This window comes from Oculina patagonica, chromosome 4, assembly GCF_052425735.1.
Source record: "Oculina patagonica isolate OP01 chromosome 4, crgOcupat, whole genome shotgun sequence".
Taxonomy (NCBI): Eukaryota; Metazoa; Cnidaria; class Anthozoa; order Scleractinia; family Oculinidae; genus Oculina; species Oculina patagonica.
In genome coordinates this window covers 64,041,641-64,059,848 of record NC_135761.1, presented here as the reverse complement: position 1 = coordinate 64,059,848, position 18,208 = coordinate 64,041,641, and the positions used below count along the sequence as shown (strand labels likewise).

General features: G+C 37.2%; 3 protein-coding genes across 6 annotated transcripts in view; all 3 read left to right on the top strand.

Annotated features, from left to right (window-relative positions):
• The window catches only part of LOC144651092 (uncharacterized), a 15,082-nt gene extending 11,945 nt beyond the window's left edge, over nucleotides 1-3,137 (top strand). The window contains exons 2-3 of one of the 3 annotated variants that reach the window (XM_078510967.1): nucleotides 877-1,069; nucleotides 1,742-3,137. In XM_078510967.1, the coding sequence (XP_078367093.1) occupies nucleotides 946-1,069; nucleotides 1,742-2,670 (1,053 nt within the window). In that variant the 5' untranslated portion in view covers nucleotides 877-945 and the 3' untranslated portion in view covers nucleotides 2,671-3,137. Of the gene's footprint in view, nucleotides 1-809; nucleotides 1,070-1,257; nucleotides 1,320-1,741 lie in introns of those variants that run through there. The other 2 variants (XM_078510965.1, XM_078510969.1) reach the window with 2 other exon arrangements.
• LOC144648985 (uncharacterized) overlaps nucleotides 1-16,908 on the top strand; it is a 32,464-nt gene extending 15,556 nt beyond the window's left edge. The window contains exons 1-2 of one of the 2 annotated variants that reach the window (XM_078508436.1): nucleotides 9,584-9,748; nucleotides 15,580-16,908. In XM_078508436.1, the coding sequence (XP_078364562.1) occupies nucleotides 9,628-9,748; nucleotides 15,580-16,559 (1,101 nt within the window). In that variant the 5' untranslated portion in view covers nucleotides 9,584-9,627 and the 3' untranslated portion in view covers nucleotides 16,560-16,908. Of the gene's footprint in view, nucleotides 1-9,583; nucleotides 9,749-15,579 lie in introns of those variants that run through there. The other variant, XM_078508435.1, reaches the window with a different exon arrangement.
• On the top strand, nucleotides 4,784-9,080 carry LOC144648983 (uncharacterized). The gene is made up of 2 exons (XM_078508433.1): nucleotides 4,784-5,020; nucleotides 6,264-9,080. The coding sequence occupies exons 1-2, from the start codon at nucleotides 4,897-4,899 to the stop codon at nucleotides 7,196-7,198; spliced, it is 1,059 nt and encodes a 352-aa protein (XP_078364559.1). The 5' UTR covers nucleotides 4,784-4,896; the 3' UTR covers nucleotides 7,199-9,080.
• Nucleotides 16,909-18,208: the final 1,300 nt, after the last annotated feature.

Here is an 18,208-nt window from a genome sequence, read left to right as displayed (position 1 = left end):
AAACTGAGAATATGAGCAGAGTGGTAGACATTGCACGTTCTTGTAGGAACGTTTCTCTTTAAAAGAGTGGAAGTGGAGCTTAGTTTTGTGCTAATAGCTTTAGTAGTGCCTGGAAGACAAAGTGGTAGCTCATGTAGTTTACGTGAGGCCCATCAGGGGCACACGGAGCAAATCGGTCCTTTTTTTTGAAATAATCCACCTGAGTTATCTGGTTACAAGAAGCTTAGAGCGCTTTTCATTAGACATAACTGGCCGACCAGACCGGTTTATCTGAAAACAGAATTCCGTTGTAAGTCAGATTTGTCCTGTAAAATCAATTAAAGGGACTATGTCACAGATTTTACCAGATTTTTGAACAGCCAAAATTTATATTGGTGTCGCAGGAAACCTAAAAATAATAGTCCCCTTTTATTCAAAATTTTCTATATTAGAGCATTGAAACTGTTAACGAGCATCTTTGGCTGCGAATGGCTCGCATGGAAACTTGAAAAAGTAAGGCTTTTGTTTTCAAGTTGTTTCCGCGCGTCTTCAAAGAATTGATATTTATAGCCGTAGCTTGATTTCTATCCGCATATCAAGGTTATATTTTCTTTTAGATGTTCAAAGATAATGTTTTTCGTGTGTTAAGTTGCCTACCACTAATTTCAAAACAGTTTAGACTAAACATCTGTTACAGCTCTTCAGAATTTCGATTCAACCTGCTTCTGTCCAAATTACAACAGTTATACTTAATAGAGCAGACGCTATAATTTTATCACATCTATACATGACAGATTTAATTTTATTTTAGATACTCACTTAATGTGCTAATGACATCATGTTATGCAAACTGCCAATACAACTTCATTGAAATTCATATTTCAACATGTGATTCAGTGGCAGCTACGACGTCGAAAACCAAACAGCCTGAACCAAAAGATTTTCATAACAAAATCTAGTCTGAGGATGATTTCACGCAACAAGAAAAAGAAATGCAGCCTGTTGCTTGTTTTCAGTCTCGTAGTTTTGTTGTTGTTCACGACTTACAAAACCGAACTTGGAACACCAGCAACGAATAGCAGAGAGGCAGGTAAGAGTCATTAATGCCGCAATACTAAGTATTTGTTACAAATATTAGACGCTTTTCGTAAACTGGAAATACTTCGTCCCTGCTCTATCCCAGTTTTTGCCAAGTTTTCAATATTTTGTAAACAAAAATACTAAGCAATGCAATGGCCTTACTAGAAATTTTAAAGCAAACAGTGGAACATTGCAGTGGAGTGTGATGCCACTAAATTTACCAAGCGAAAGGATACTTGAGACTATTATTTTTCGTGACCGTAAGTCTGTAAGGAAAGCATCTATCATATCATAGAGCTACAAAAATCACAGGCTACAAATGTTCTACACTGAATAAATAAATGACTGTTTCGATTATCTCGTAACGAAAACGGAAGTTTAAGCTACCTCGTGCTTTGAGTAATTTGCTCGGATAGGCACGTTTCCCTTTTGTAAACTGTCGATGCCATTTTAGTGACACAATAGGGAAGGGGGTTATTTTAGCAGACAGTCTTAGAATTTAAAAACTAGGGGTTAATTTGCCATAAAAACTGCAGGGCAAAGCCAATATTGTCTGAGGTCTGTTTGCGTTAAAAGAAAGGATACCCGTTACCCATTCCCTTTCACACTGTGTCTTCAGAGGTATATTGTGCTAATGTTGTTCAGACGATCTCAATAAAATATTTTTTATTAATTTTTCCAGTGAATGCAACAACAAGAACGCCAAATGAGTCAACCCAATTCAGTACTCCAAAGCAATTCATTTACCTCACACAAACCGAGCAATGTCTCCCTAAAATTCTGAATTCTTCCAAAGCGATTGGAGACGAAAAGATGTGCAACTGCGATGTTATTGTGTTGAGTTACAGAACAGTATGTCAAGAAGAAAAGCGACCACACATATCCTATATATTTGTCGGAGAAAGTTCTTGGAACTTGGGCCGAAATATCCTTTATTTTGTTGCCAGGGAGAGAATACCTGGCTACAATTATTATATTTTCTTAGATGATGATGTAGACCTTCAATTCAACTATTTTACTCCTCAAGAAATGAAGATGCTTACGCCGTTTAGAGCTTTTGAAGAATGGCTTTTGGATTATCAGCCAGCAGTTGGTGTTGCTGATATGCCATACGGTCAAAGCGCCCCATTAATTTTGGAAAAAAGGCGATTAAAATGTGGTATAAATGAAACATCAATGGTTATTCCAACAGCGTGGTTTGATGCCATGTTTAACGCCTTTCACCATAAAGCCATCGAACACATTTTACCTTATCCGACAAAATACGACAGGCAAAGTTGGTGGGCTTCTCAGTTACACGTTATATGTTCGATAGAGCTGAAATTCCGAGGCCAAGCGATGATGTTTGTACCTATAACTCTTACCAACCAACAACATCGTGGCTATCCAAGAGAAGCTCAAAATTTTACTGCACAAGCGCGTGACTTTGTGGAAGAAATTCAAAACAGGGCGCCTGTAGTTTACCAAAACCGTTCCTTGTTTAACAAATTGAAAAGTAGTCTAGTACATGAGTACAGAAACTTGGAGGCAGCTACCTACTGCATGAATGTAACACGTCGACATCCCATTGTGCCGTACTTACATTTTGAGAATGAGAGCCAAGAGAAATAAGTCCAACTGGAACCCCAGGATGAACTCCCACTCATATGAAAGAAGCAGGGATACCCGTCGAAAAGTTTGAAAAGATCCTCTAAATGAGACCAATCTTGGCGGGGCTGAAGCTTTTTTAAAACCCCTAAAAATATATTAAAATGCTAAAAACAGGTTTATATTTGTAAATTTCTTCGTTTGCAACTCTTTACGAGACCTTGACGGTTAAAATTATCGGCCGTAAACCTTGAATGCGGCCTTGCACCTTTCTCAGGGCAAAGAGGATTGAGTGAGCGTGTAAGTGAGTTTTGAGTGTTTATCATCTTGTGTCAAAATTATAATAATTAACAATAATGATTTATTTCTAGCGCATTCCATTTAAACCTCAATGCTCTTTCAATATTATACAGCAATGTAAAAAACACATAATAAAATGGAGCAATCTGCCTAAATATGCTGTATTCAAATAAATAATATTGTTAGGTATACTTCAAGCAATTCACTAAGTTCTGCTACTTTACACAATCTTTGACTTTGTACATTAAGATAAAGCAAACCTAATGATATTGTTATTTGATTTATTTCAAGTGGGATCACAGAGGCTGTATTTAAGTAATAAAATTCGGCGCTCCTCTAAATTGCCGATTCATAGCGAAACTCTACAACGGCCCGAAGGACCGCAGAGCGGAGCCCCATACCTATAGGAAATCCACAGAAATAGGAAAACCATGAACTTGAGTTTTCATGGTCATCACGGCTAGCGGCATGGCTCGCGGGCGCGTACGTCAGTACTTACGTACGTCGCTACGTCGCCCACTTCAGAAATAGATTCGCCCTTACCTCTTCGATACTGGGCATCCACGTTATGGTCAATTGACAGCTGTCAATACAAGGTGTCCGCTGACCAGTATCACGTGCCCACATTGCGGGCTCAAGTGTGTAACTCGTCAAGGTAACGCGTTTTCATAAAGTTGACCGCTGAACGGAAAATGGTTTTATATTGGACCGCGGGCTCAACACCTAGTTTTTATTTCTATGGTCAGTGAATTCAGCCATTTAAATAAAGGGCAAAGTAAATTACCGGGGAGCTACGCTTTTAGGCTTGGCTAAATCTATTTTATATCTACTGTGTTTGCACACATTGATTTGCAATTGGTGTGCTTCAACTGTATCTAAAGGTATGGCCAGTCGCTTTCATCAAATTTAGGTGGAGTTTGAAAAGTGTTTTTTTTTTAATGAAAATACCTTGGATGGGAACAGGGTACTTGCATTCTTTTTTGAAGCGTTATTATGTTATGCGTGGCCGTTAGGACGTTATTCGTGACTGCGCACATGCGCATTGAAACAGACTCTGTTATGCATGAATTTTGGACTCGCTCGGTCAGCGCTTTTCGACTAGATACTTTGAAAAATCCCCCCTGTAATCAGCCTAATGCAAAGGGAAAACATTCTAACTTCCATTAACGAGATACATTTCACCAATGGTACACCAAGTCACATAATAAGATGCACTGCACTATTCGCGTACCATTCGACTGCCGAGTCACTCCATTGGTACCAATGCACGACTGGGATCCCCATGTCAGTCCACTGGATTCCGTTTGTATGTATTGGACAACCCTCATTGCTTCATCGGTTTTAAACGCTGCAAGGAAATTACTTACTTACTTAAATCCGTTTTAATCTTCCTCAGACGCTGTAACCATCCTTGGTTATATTCGGTCTATCATTATTTATTTTGTGTTTTTCTCCTTACTATTTTAAAGTTTTCATTTTCAAAGGTTTTTTGTACATTCAGAAAAATGACTTAAAATATCGTGTTATAGTACTTTCAACGCGTATAAATTACACCCCTCTCCACTCTCCCTGGGCCCGGTGTAGCGCCGTATCGGCCCAGACTAACTAACCGCGAATGGTTTCTTTAACAGTGTGCGGCACGTAGTTGTACATCGTATTTTTTGTTGTCGATTTTTAAAGTTACAGGTCTTCAGAATTTCGATTCAACGTGTTCCTGTCCAAATTACAACAGTTACTTCATAGAACAGACGCTATAATTTTATCACATCTATACGTGACGATTTAATTCTATTTAAGATACTCACTTAATGCTAATCACATCTTGTAATGAAAACTGCCAATATAACTTCATTGAAATTCATATTTCAACATGTGATTCAGTAACTTCTGCGGCGTGGAAAACCAAACAGCCTGAACCAAAATATTTTCATAACAAAATCTAGTCTTGGAATGATTTGCAGCAAGCAAAAGAAATTCAGCCTGCTGCTGGTTTTCAGTCTTGTAGTTTTGTTGTTGTTCACAGCTTACAAAACCGAGCTTGGAACACCTAGAACGAGGAAGGGCAGAGAAGCAGGTAAGAGTGATAAATGGCGCAATACCAAGAATTTGTTACAAATATTAGACGCTTTGCATAAACTAAAAATACTTAGTACCTTAAACCTGCTCTATCTCAGTTTTAAATATTTTGTAAACGAATAAAATGAGGAATGCAAAGCCCTTGTTAGAAATTTAAAGCAAACAGAGCGTTGTGCGGATGTTTTGCAGTGGAGTGTGATTCCACTATTGTAAATTTACCATGCGAATGGATACTTGGGAATATTTTTTTCGTGACCGTAAGTCTGTTAGCAAAGCATCTATCTGGCATAGAGCTGGCTACAATTATTTAAGACTGAATCGATAAATAAGCGTCTCCATTACTCTCGTAACTAAAACGGAAGTTTTTAAACTTAAAAGCTACCTCGAGCTTCGAGCAATGTGCTCGACGTTTCCCTTTTGTAAACGGTCGATGCCATTTTAGCGACACTCGGAATATTTTTCTATTAAAACTATACATGTCAACACCCAGAAGATAGCATCTCTCCCTCGCCACAATGCCGCCGCGTTTATCCGCCAAATTCCCCTTAAATTTAATTATATGAGCTGCCTTTCTTTAACTGTCACATACGGTTCACATCTATAATGGATGACCCTTTCCCTGTCCCTAACCTAAGCGCGAATCTAACTTAGGGTCTAATAACTGTCTTATTTAGGCTCTATTTCATCTAATAATCAGAGCACAGCTTCGAGCTCATCCATGTTTAATCTAGAACAGATATAGCCACGAGAAGCTTGGATCGACTGTTTACGAAAGTGAACTTGAATCTGTCTTGGCTAGACCCGTTCATCCGGACTAAAAGAATCCTTTACTGTATCTGGGGTATCGCTGTTATATAGAACACGTATCTTGCCTGATGCATCCTTCATGAACATATTGATAAAACGTATGTTAGCACGACATTCCCTTTCACTCTGTGTCTTCGGTTGTATATTGTGATAATAGAGAGATTAAGCATGAAGGCAAACGGCAAACGGTAAACGCGAGCTTGCCTTTTCTATTGTTCCTTTTTTATGGAATTCTAGAATTTATCCCTCATAAAAATAGGTAAAAATCCCACATTCATGACAATCACAAAACTACTCATTTCCGCGTACGAACAGCAAACGGCAGACAGCAAAAGTTGAATTTTTGCCGTTTGCGGGAAAAATAAACGTCATGCTTAACCTCTCTTATGTTGTTCAGTCGTCTCAATTAAATCATTTATCAATTATTTTTCTAGTGAATACAACAACAAGAACGCCAAATGAGTCAACCCAATTCAGTACTCCAAAGCAATTCATTTACCTTACACAAACCGAGCAATGTCTCCCTCAAATTCTGAATTCTTCCAAAGCGATTGGAGACGAAAAGACGTGCAACTGCGATGTTATTGTGTTGAGTTACAGAAAAGAATGTCGAGAAGGAAAGCGACCACACATTTCCTATATATTTACTGGAGGAGTCTCTTGGAACTTGGGCCGAAATATCCTTTATTTTGTTGCAAGGAAGATAACACCTGGCTACAATTATTACATTTTCTTAGATGATGATGTAGAACTTCAATTCAACTCATTTACTCCTCAAGGAATGAAGATGTTCACGCCATTTAGAGCTTTTGAAGAATGGCTTTTGGATTATCAGCCAGCAGTTGGTATTGTTGATCAGCAAGGATTTCATGGTGCCATATCGCTTTTAGAAAAAAGGCGATTAAAATGTGGTATAAATGAAGCATCAATGGTCATTCCTACAGTGTGGTTTGATGCCATATTTAACGCTTTTCACCATAAAGCCATCGAACACATTCTACCTTATCCGACAAAATACGACAGGCAAACTTGGTGGGCTTCTCAGTTACACGTCATGTGTTCGATCGAACTGAAATTCCGAGGCCAAGCGATGATGTTTGTACCAATAACTCTTACCAACAAACAACATCGTGGCTATCCAAAGGGAGGCCAAAACTTTGCTGCACACGCGCGTGACTTTGTCGAAGAAATTCAAAACAGGGCACCTGCAGTTTACCAAAACCGTTCCTTGTTTATTAAATTAAAAAGCAGTCTAGTATCTGAGTACCAATACTTGGAGGCCGCTACCTACTGCATGAATGTAACACGTCGCCTGCCTATTGTGCCGTACTTACATTTTGAGCGTGAGAGCCAAGAGACATTAGTATAACCAGAACGCCATTTGCTTACAATCTTTAAACGGACATCTCACGTTAAATATTTGAACAACAGATAGATATGTCATTAAAGATGTGAATATTGTTCATCGTGTTGTAAGATAGGAATGAACGTTTATTCGTTTGTCTTACGATAGAATCGCTTTGAGATGTTGCATAAATAGCGACACGTAAACAATCGATCTCATCGCCTGATGAAGACTAGCAGTATTGCAGTCGAAACGTCGCGATCAACATCTCAAAGCGATTCTATCGTGAGACAAACGAATAAACGTTCATTCCTAACAGATAGATATTTTTTAAAGATAAAACAGCACCATACAAGGAACTATCTACAGAGGATTGGTGTAGGGAGTACTTTAGTAAGTCGCCGCATTCAGGATATGCTTATCACCAGTAAAAGCTGTTTCCAGGGAAGAGCCCCCCTTGGTATAACGAATCTAATTAAGACTAGAGACCATAACTTAAGTTTAATTTTAAAGGAAAAAACAGTACTTTCATTACCAAAGGTCAACAGTACTAAACATGGTCTCAATTCATTTAAATATTATGCGGCTAAACAATGAAATATGCTTCCCGATGAGGTTCGCGACAAGGCTGGCACCAAGGAATATATTAAGCTAGTACGAAATCTTGATTTTCAATCTTTTTTTAACCTTTTGTAGTTACAACTGATATTTTAATCCTGTAGTATTTCATGCATACTATTGTAATAGATTTTTGTAAAAAGTTGATTTTTAGTATTTTTTAGAATTTTTTACGTCTTTTAATGTATTTTCATGGAGAACCTGTAAATTATCTTCTGAGCTAGGTGTTTCTATCCATGTAAAATAATTTATTATATTTTATAATTATTATTATATATAGTTAGCGAGGGAGTTTAAAACCCTTCGCTCACAATCTAACCGAGCTTTGGAAAATAGGAAGCATGCCTGACATTTTTGTTTATTATATATACTAATTCAGTACTTTATAGGTATTGAGAAAACATTACACTAAAAAGAAAAGTACTGCGATGGTAACTCTAATTAAATAAAAGTATATTTTTAATTTTACTGTTGCACTTATACAGTTATGCACTTAAAAAGAATATAAGCAGAGTGGTAGACATTGCACGTTTTTGTAGCAACGTTTCTCTTTAAGGAAGTGGAGCTAACTTAGCCTGAAGACAATCTAAAAACCATGAGATCCACTCATCATGTCATTTACTTAGTTATCCACGTTTTTAATCAAAAGCCACACAATGTGACCGTTCTTTTACCTGTGCTGCACCAAAACTTTGGAACGCGCCACCATTTGACCTAAGAAGTGCCAGCACTTTTAGTATTTTTAAAGCTAAGCTAAAAACACACCTTTTTCGTCATGCATTTTTATCATAGTTTTTTTTAATTATATTCTACTTTTAATAATTGTAATTTTACCCTTTTTAAAATCATTGTAAGTTAACTTTTAATTATACTTTTAGCTTTTTAAATTCATTGTAAGTTTACTCTTAACTCTGTCTTCTATTAAGTCTTGTCATTACTTCAGTACCTGAACCAGTCATCTGTTTTTCTTGTGAGGAAACCTAAGCTTACAAGCCCCGTGGTTTTTTATTAGGTTCCCTCGCCATTTTGTTTCTATCTTAAATAATCTTATATTGTAGTCTTGTATATTAATTATTATCTTGTATATTGATTTGTATTATCTATTTCTTCATAATTATATTTTTTTTGTTTGTGTGGCAAAATAAATGAATAATAAATAAAAAAAATAAAACTCTTAATTGTAATTTTAGCTTTTAGCTTTTTTTATTCCGTTTTTAATCTTGTAATGCGCATTTAAACATTTTATGAAATTTGCGCACTATAAATGTTATTATTATTATTGTTGTTATTGTCGTCCATTAAAATTTAACTTTTTAGAAAATGCAAAGTGGTAGCTCATGAAGTTTACGTGAACCCATCAGCGGGGCACACGGAGCTAATCGGTCCTTTTCTGGAAATAATCCACCTGAGTTATCTGGTTACAAGAAGCTTAGAGCGCTTCCATTAGACATAACTGGCCGACCAGACCGGTTTATCTGAAAACAGAATTCCGTTGTTAGTCAGATTTGTCCTGTAAAATCAATTAAAGGGACTATGTCACAGATTTTACCAGATTTTTGAACAGTCAAAATTTATATTGGTGTCGCAGGAAACCTAAAAATAATAGTCCCCTTTCATTCAAAATTGCTATATAAGAGCACTGAAACTGTTAACGAGCATCTTTGGCTGTAGTCCAGTCCCTGGACTCTCTCTTCCGCGCGCCTTTTATAGGGGCTGAACCCAGGCGCGCGAAGAGAGAGTCCAGGATGTACTGCTAGTAACTGCTGCGACGCCTGAGACGTCGAAAACCAAACAGCCTGAACCAAAAGATTTTCATAACAAAATCTAGTGTGAGGATGATTTGCAGCAAGCGAAAGAAATTCAGCCTGCTGCTTGTTTTCAGTCTTTCAGTTTTGTTGTTGTTCACGGCATACAAAACCGAGCTTGGAACACCGGCAACGAATAGCAGAAAGGCAGGTAAGAGCGATTAATGGCGCAATACTATTGTTACAAATATTAGACGCTTTTCGTTAACTGAAAATATTTCATCCCTCAGTTAAACCTGCTCTATCCAATTTTTCGCTAAAGTTTTCAATATTTTGTAAACAAAAATACTAAGCAATGCAAAGACATTACTAGAAATTTTAAAGCAAGCAGAGTGTTGTGATGTTTTTCAGTGGAGTGTGATGCCACTAAATTTACAAAGCGAACGGATAGTTGACTGACTATTATTTTTCGTGATCGTTTAGGTCTGTAAGGAAAGCATCTATCATATCATAGAGCTACAAAAATCACAGGCTACAAATATTCTAGACTAAATAGATGAATGACCATTTCGATTACTCTTGTAACGAAAACGGAAGTTTAAGCTACCTCGTGCTTTGAGCAATTTGCCAGCATAGGCACGTTTCCCGTTTGTAAACGATCGATGCCATTTTAGTGACACAATATTTTTCACTATTCACAAAAACAATACATGTCATCACCCAGGATCAGACCTAAAAGCTAGCATCTCTTCCTCGCCACTATACCAACACGTTTAATTATATAAGCTGCCTTTCTGTAACATACAGTTCATATCTATAATTCCAATTCACACTAACCTAGGTCTAGCAATTACCTACTCTAGGTCTTATTTCATCTAATAATCAGTACACAGCTCCGACCTAGTCCATGCCTAAACTAGAGTATAGTAGATATGGCATCAACTACTACCAGACGCTTGGTTCACAACAAAAGCGTCGATCATTTACGAAATGGAAATACACCTCGGCTAGATCCGTATTTCATTGTTGTGTTAAACATGCATCCTAAATGAACAGATTTATACACTTTTTACACTTCTAAAGAATCGATAAAGAAGTTTTTTCATTTTTCTGTTTTGGATTTTTATGACTGAATTTTTAATTCAGGAAGGTTAGTGGCTAGCCAGCTTCACTCACATGGTTGGTCGGTCCATCATCTGTAAATATTTTTTGCAACTCCGCTGACCAGCAGATATAATAGGAGAAAGAGTGTAGATAGATCCATCAACGATGCATCTCATCTATCTGTAGAGTTAGCGTCGTACATGAAGGATCATTCGAGAATTAAATCGGTTTTACATAAGCTTCATCAACGATGGATCTATCTAGAAACCTAGCTATCTAGCTTGTTTGCAAGAAAATAATAAGCTTTTCAGATGTAACAGCACAAGTACATTTTTACCTGTATCAGTCTATATGTTCTGATATATTATTTTACAGCGTTATTTCTTTACGGCTTACATGTAAATGCTTTTATTCTGCAATGCATACCTACGGAGCGATAAAATAAACATACCATTTTAGTACTACGGGGTAAAAGAAGAAAAAAAAACCCTGACCCCTCTGGGAGTTGAACTCACAACATCTCGCGCTATATCCAGATACCTTCTCAAGTAAGCTAATCCGACATGCTCAATCATGTGAGACAAATACATCCTATATCAATGTAATAGACCCCGGCCTGACCAATCGATGAAAATCGATGATCGGAAATAAATCAATCAATCGATGATGGTTAGTTAATTGATATCGATTGGCATCGGCAAATCGATGACCAATCGATAATCACAAATAAAATTTCCTTAATTACATCGATTGTCATCGACTGCTATCAAATTTCATCGATTGTCATCGATGAAATCGATATCTTGCGGCGTACTTGGGCATCCCCAGGATAAATCTACAGGATATCCGGAAATAGATTTTCGCAATCCTAAAACGACTGATCGTGAGCTGAGCACACAATGTCTGAAGAAGCGGATAAAGCCGGGGATAAAGCAACGGACGTTACACTTGTAGTCAAAGGCTGCCATCTTCTTACGTAACCTATACGCTAAGTAACCTATACGCTATCGTAAACCTTGCCCCTTTTCTTAATAACGTTGTTTTTGCTGCATAACAGACATAACAGTATATCACGAAAATGAATAAATGAGGTATTGATCGCTTTTAAGAGCCACTGAGTTGATGTAATAACACCCATATTGAACCATCCAAATAAAAACGATTGATGAAAATCGATGCTAATCGATGATAATCGATGATAATCGATGAAAATCGATAACAGTCGATGAAAATCGATGAAATTAAAAGTCACAAAATTTTCCGTCATCGATTGGTCATCGATTTCCAATATCAATCGATTAATTGGCATCGATTATTATCGATTGGTATCGATTATCATCGACTATCGGTTTCATCGATTGGTCAGGCCTGGAATAGACATTGTGATTATATGCAAATGTCACGCATGTTTCCTCATTTCTGCTTTTTTAAGAGGAGAAATGTTTGAATCACCTTCTGCCCATATATTTTCAAGGTATGAAAACTAAACGTAAAACTTGGTGAACAAGAAGCTTGAGAAGCTTAAAATCGGGCGCTTAATAATTAGCTATCTGTTTTGACTTGAAAGGCAGGGTACAATACAGTAAAAATCACTGGAAAAACAGTCACTTAAACCTATTCAGGCCGGGGGGGGGGCTTTTGAGGCCCGCGCTGACTTTGGACGCTTATAGCTTTTTCAAGATTCAACCAAACGCTGCCAAACTTTGCGCGTTTATCTAAAATTTATCTCGCAATAATTTGGTAGGATTAGTTAATGTGGCAGTAACTTGAAATCACTATGGCAACGTCATTTTGACAGGCTCGTTTTCTCAAATTTGAATTTTTCGTATTTCTATTTAAGAATGAAAATCTGGAATGTTTTCAAGATTGCATTATTACTTAATGACATAATGGTCTCAATTTATAAAAATATATTTCGCACAATACAAATAAACGATTGAACTAGACGTCTAGAAAATATAAATTTGTAACACTTAGCAAAGTGCAGCCTTTTCGCAATAATTAATAAAGGCGGGGTTTTTACCTGGAGACCAATTTTTCCAACGCTTTAGGTGGCTGACGCATTTCAGTATTTTCCAGCCCTTACACTTTAATGGAACAGTATACAACTCCTAATCAGGTAACTACTATTGTCAAGAAAATGATCACAAATTATTGACCAATGATTATGTATTTGTTTCATACCATTACTGTAATAGCAACTGGTGAAGAATAGTAGTACTGACCCAAACTATAAGGGCTGGAAAACACTGAAAACCATTTCAGCCGCGTTACAAGGAATCTAAAAAAGCTTTACTTATCCCATATATATTTGTTTTGCAGTATTTTGTTAATTTTTGGACGATTTTGGGAGATGTCTGGGAGGCGATAGTTTTTCTCAAAGGATTAGTAAATTTTAGACAAATAAGAAATATTGGAGATTTAATGTGATTTTAAAATTTGAATTTGAAGTTAAAGATTGGTGGACGGACACCAAACAGTCTCCTGACAACCCGGAGTGCTCTTGCGAGGGGGTCAACTGTTTGGAGGTGTTTCCATTCTTTTCTTCTATCCCTTCATTAAATCTCTTAAAGTTCCATTCAAATTCAGGTAGAACCCCACCTTAAGTTTTGTTCTTGTGAGAAAACAACAGAAGTCAAAGGTTGCGTGATATAACCAAGCATGGATTTTAATTCTCCCTCCCTTTCCATCTCCTTAGCCTTTCACCCCCACCTGTCCCTCCCTTTCTACTCTCATTCAATTTAATGTTTGTTTACATTTCCTAACCAATTCAGTATCGTACTAATCTGTGCCAAGCAATCAGATAATAACAGAAATGTGCCTTAATTTTGATCTCCCATACCAAGACCTTAGAGTATAAACCGCTAATAAAACAAAACACACTTGATAATAATTCTCTGAGGTTATACACCTTGCAGTATTAACGTACTAACGAACTTGATAACAAACCCCATGTCGTACTAAGGATTTTACTGATCAACGTAGAAAATAAGTTCACAATGGTTTGTTGCCAAAACGCTTTTTACTGTACAGAGGGTCTGTATATTGACCTGTAACTTGTATATCGTATTGAAAAATTCAGAACGAACCGACTTCTGCCCGCTACCATGATATCATGTTGAAAAATTAGCTCGTTCGAAACCGTAGCAAAATCGTTAGAGACAGACAAGATACAGCCGTTTACTGGCAGTCTTTGAAAATCCTGAATTTCGTCAAAAATGAGCCAAAATAAAGTTTTAAAATTTCCTTTATCAATATGGTTCTTATCTTTTTATTCAATTCTATGAACTGCTTTTATGCAGTACTGTCCACAAAGATTTCAATTTCCTCAAAGTTTCGGGACAAATGGATACAAAATATTTTGTGCAGAATGTAATTTGATTAAGCGAATGTTTTCACGTCTATAAATACTTCAAGCAGTGAATGAAAAACCGTTTTGTTTTCATCGATGAGAACCACTTTCAAATAGTTAATGCATAAAAATAACAATCAGATTAGAATACAATAATTATTAATGTAAGGTCTCGCTATTATGTCTCGGCAGAGATACTTCTTTTTTGCAAGTTCAAATGTAAGCAAATTTCGTGTGAACTGTAATTTGATTCCATTGTCTTGTTTACAGACTCTTTCTTAAGAAAGTTGTATTTTCGTGAATAAAACCCATTGGCCTGTTTTGTTTTCCTGATCATGTTTGTCTGTGATTTTTACAAAAAATGTGGTCTTTTTTTTCGGAACTTTGAGTTGTACAAAAATTCCTATTTTGAACACAGATGTCACTTACGGAATTTCTCATCTAAAATTCAATTGGTATTTAATTATAATTATTCGAAGTTTTCATTTTTAAGTCATCTTTTCATTCGATAGCTTTACTGATCTCGTAAAAAATTCCATTCAAGTTCACACCAATACTGTACATTGCCAATGTTTTGCTGACGTCTTGAGAAGTGTCTTACTAACGTCACTAGTCAAATCTTAAATATATCCAAACCAAGTTGTGCAAACATTCTACTCTTTGTGACAGGCGACTTTGACGCCCAACTGTGCGGAAATGAAAATCGACATACTTCTTGCTAAATATATATAAAAAAAAAAATAGTTTTAAAGTGGAGTCCGCTTCAAAAAAATGTACCGCCAGATCACACTGCTATTTGTACAAACCAGCAAAGCGTCTTGTTTCAATGTTTCCCACAAAAACATTGCGTGACATGAATGACGTTACCCCTTTTATTTACAAAAATAGCTTCAACTTGTCAAAGCAACTACAGTTTCACAATGGTGATTATTAGTACTTTACCCCTTAAGCTTTTTTCTCTGTCCTCTCGCCGAAGCAAAGAAGAGAACCAGATTGCAGATTAGCCCAAAAGTCGATCCTACAACGATTTACTGTCAAAACTGAAATGAAACCGATTGGCCCAGGCTATCCCCGTCATTTTTAGCCGACAGGAGACTATCGTCTAGGACGACCAAAGGGTAAACTATAAATCGGCCACGCCCGATTAAAAAGAATTCAGTCGTGGCTCGAAGAGCTCTTTGATTATTTCGCGAAGCACCTGTAAACTTCAATCATTGACAAAAGTGTTGACACTTAAATTTACATGTAGGTGCTATTTTATTGTTATTTGGTCTATATGCTAATTTCACCCTTTCGCCTCACTCCCCAACTTCCCTTCCCACTATCGATGTTTTAGTTTGTTTTGGGGAGCCCTTTACTACAATTTTACAACATTGGACCCCGGATGCGGGAAGGTTGTATTTTAGTAGACAGTCTTGGAATTTAAAAACTAGTGGTAAATTTGCCAAAAAAACTGCAGGGCAAAGCCAATGTTGTCTGAGGTCTGTTTGCGTGAAAAGAAAGGATACCCGTTACCCATTCCCGTTCACACTGTGTTTTCAGTTGTTCAGACGATCTCAATAAAATATTTTTTGTTTATTTTCTAGTGAAGACAACAACAAGAAAGCCAAATGAGTCAACCCAATTCAGTCAAGCCAAAGCCAACAGTACAGTAAGGCCGACAAAGCAGTCAGCTCCAAAGCAATTCATTTACCTCACACAAACCGAGCAATGTCTCCCTCAAATTCTGAATTCTTCCAAAGCGATTGGAGACGAAAAGACGTGCAACTGCGATGTTATTGTGTTGAGTTACAGAACAGTATGTCAAGAAGAAAAGCGACCACACATATCCTATATATTTGTCGGAGAAAGTTCTTGGAACTTAGGCCGAAATATCCTTTATTTTGTTGCCAGGGAGAGAATACCTGGCTACAATTATTACATTTTCTTAGATGACGATGTAGAACTTCAATTCAACTCATTTACTCCTCAAGAAATGAAGATGCTATCGCCGTTTAGAGCTTTTGAAGAATGGCTTTTAGATTATCAGCCAGCAGTTGGTGTTGTTGATCAACAAGGACCTCAAGGCGTCATATCCATTTTAGAAAAAAGGCGATTCAAATGTGGTATAAATGAAACATCAATGGTTATTCCTACAGCGTGGTTTGATGCCATATTTAATGCTTTTCATCATAAAGCCATCGAACACATTCTACCTTATCCGACAAAATACGACAGGCAAACATGGTGGGCTTCTCAGTTACACGTTATGTCTTCCATAGAGCTTAAATTCCGAGGCCAAGCGATGATATTTGTACCAATAACTCTAGATCTTAACAACCAAAAACATCGTGGCTATCCAAAGGGAGTCCAAAACTTTGCTACACAAGCGCGTGACATGGTGGAAGAAATTCAAAACAGGGCGCCTGTAGTTTACCAAAACCGTACTTTGTTTAATAAATTAAAAACCCTGAGTCTACAATCTGAGTACTTCACCTTAGACGCGGCTACCTACTGCATGAATGTAACACGTCGCCTTCCTATTGTGCCATACTTACATTTTGAGCGTGAGGGACTGGAGACATAAGTCATGATAATCAGAACGCCTACTCGCTTACTTCGTATGGTAATATTATTACAAGCTTTGTACGGCAATCTCACGTTTAATATTTCCTGCACAGTAACATGTCATGTGGACTTTCTTAGTTGAACAATAGATAGTTATCTTCGCTCGCAATCTAGCTGAGCTTTAGAAAATAGGAAGCAGTCCTCAGAGATTTTTACAATTCAGTACTTTATTGGTATTTGAGAAAACTTTCATTTCAAAACATTACACTACCCTGAAAACCAAAACCAAAATGCAGTGACAGAAACACTGAAATTGACAATTTAATTTTCTTGTAACAATATAATCACCGACCTAAGTTACAAATAAAGATTTAAGAAACAGAAGAAGAGTGGTAGACATTGCATTTTTTTGTCCAGGTTTCCACTCATCATGTATCATGCATCGTCCACTAGAATTTATTTTTTTTTTAAATGCATAGTGATAACTCGTGTAGTTTACATGAATCCCCTCACGGAGCTAAACAATCGTTTTCTTGAAATAATCTACCTGAATTGTCTCATTTAAGCTTCAAAAGAAGCCTAAGCTACATGTAAACCATTATGAGATGTCTTATATTTATAATGCAGGCATGGCATTGTACTTTGCAGACGTATAAAGCTAAAAGATAGGAGCGTCAAAATTTTTGCTCTTATGCCTTTTTCATGCTTTTATTAATCGGGCGTGGCCGATTTATAGTTTACCCTTTGATCGTCCTAGAGCGTAGTCTCCTGGCGCGGCCAAAAAGACGGGGATAGCTTGGGGTTGCTACAAAACCGCTACGGGTGACGCATACCGCAATGGTTTTCATTTTAGTTTTGACAGGAGATCGTTGCAGGCACACTTGGTCGACTTTTGGGTTAATGTGTAATCAGGTTGTGTTTTTTTGCTTCGGCGGAAGGACAGAGAAAAAAGCTTACGGGGCAAAGTACAGTATGGGGCCCAGTTCTCGGCCACTTTTGACGTAAACTTGTATTTCTTACCTCAGAAGAACCGCAGGAACTTGAAATTTCTTCCAGAGCTAGCTACATTATTCAGCTTTTTGGTGTAAAGCTATCGACCGGTCAAAAATTAATTTGCCCGAGCAATAATAAAAATAAAAGCTCCATTTGTGGGCCCAGTTCTCGGCCACCTTGGCCCAGTTCTCGGCCACTTTTGACGTAAACTTGTATTTCTTACCTCAGAAGAACCGCAGGAACTTGAAATTTCTCCCAGAGCTAGCTACATTATTCAGCTTTTTGGTGTAAAGCTATCGACCGGTCAAAAATTAATTTGCCCGAGCAATAATAAAAATAAAAGCTCCATTTGTGGGCCCAGTTCTCGGCCACCTTGGCCCAGTTCTCGGCCACTAAAAAGCTTGTGCGTGATTATCTGTAAAAAAATGCTCAATTAATTTTCACAGTCATAAAATCACTCTGTAAACCTATTTATACTATATCGATCCCAAATTATTTTTACGATGCTTTGTTTTACTTTAGAAAAGAAGGATTTTAACGCGCCTAGTTGCCTATGTGCAGGTTCTGGCAAAACCGCATTGTGTGACCCGTGCATTTAGATGGTTTATTTTGCAGTGAAAAGGTCTTGAAAGATTTAGGTGTTGTAGAAATAATAGACAAGACAAGAGTCAGCTC

Bases quoted from the DNA above. Each gene is read 5' to 3' on its own strand.
- LOC144648983 (XM_078508433.1), top strand. From the start codon at position 4,897: ATGATTTGCAGCAAGCAAAAGAAATTCAGCCTGCTGCTGGTTTTCAGT. The intron at 5,021-6,263 runs GTAAGAGTGATA...TTATTTTTCTAG, and splicing joins GAGGAAGGGCAGAGAAGCAG to TGAATACAACAACAAGAACG.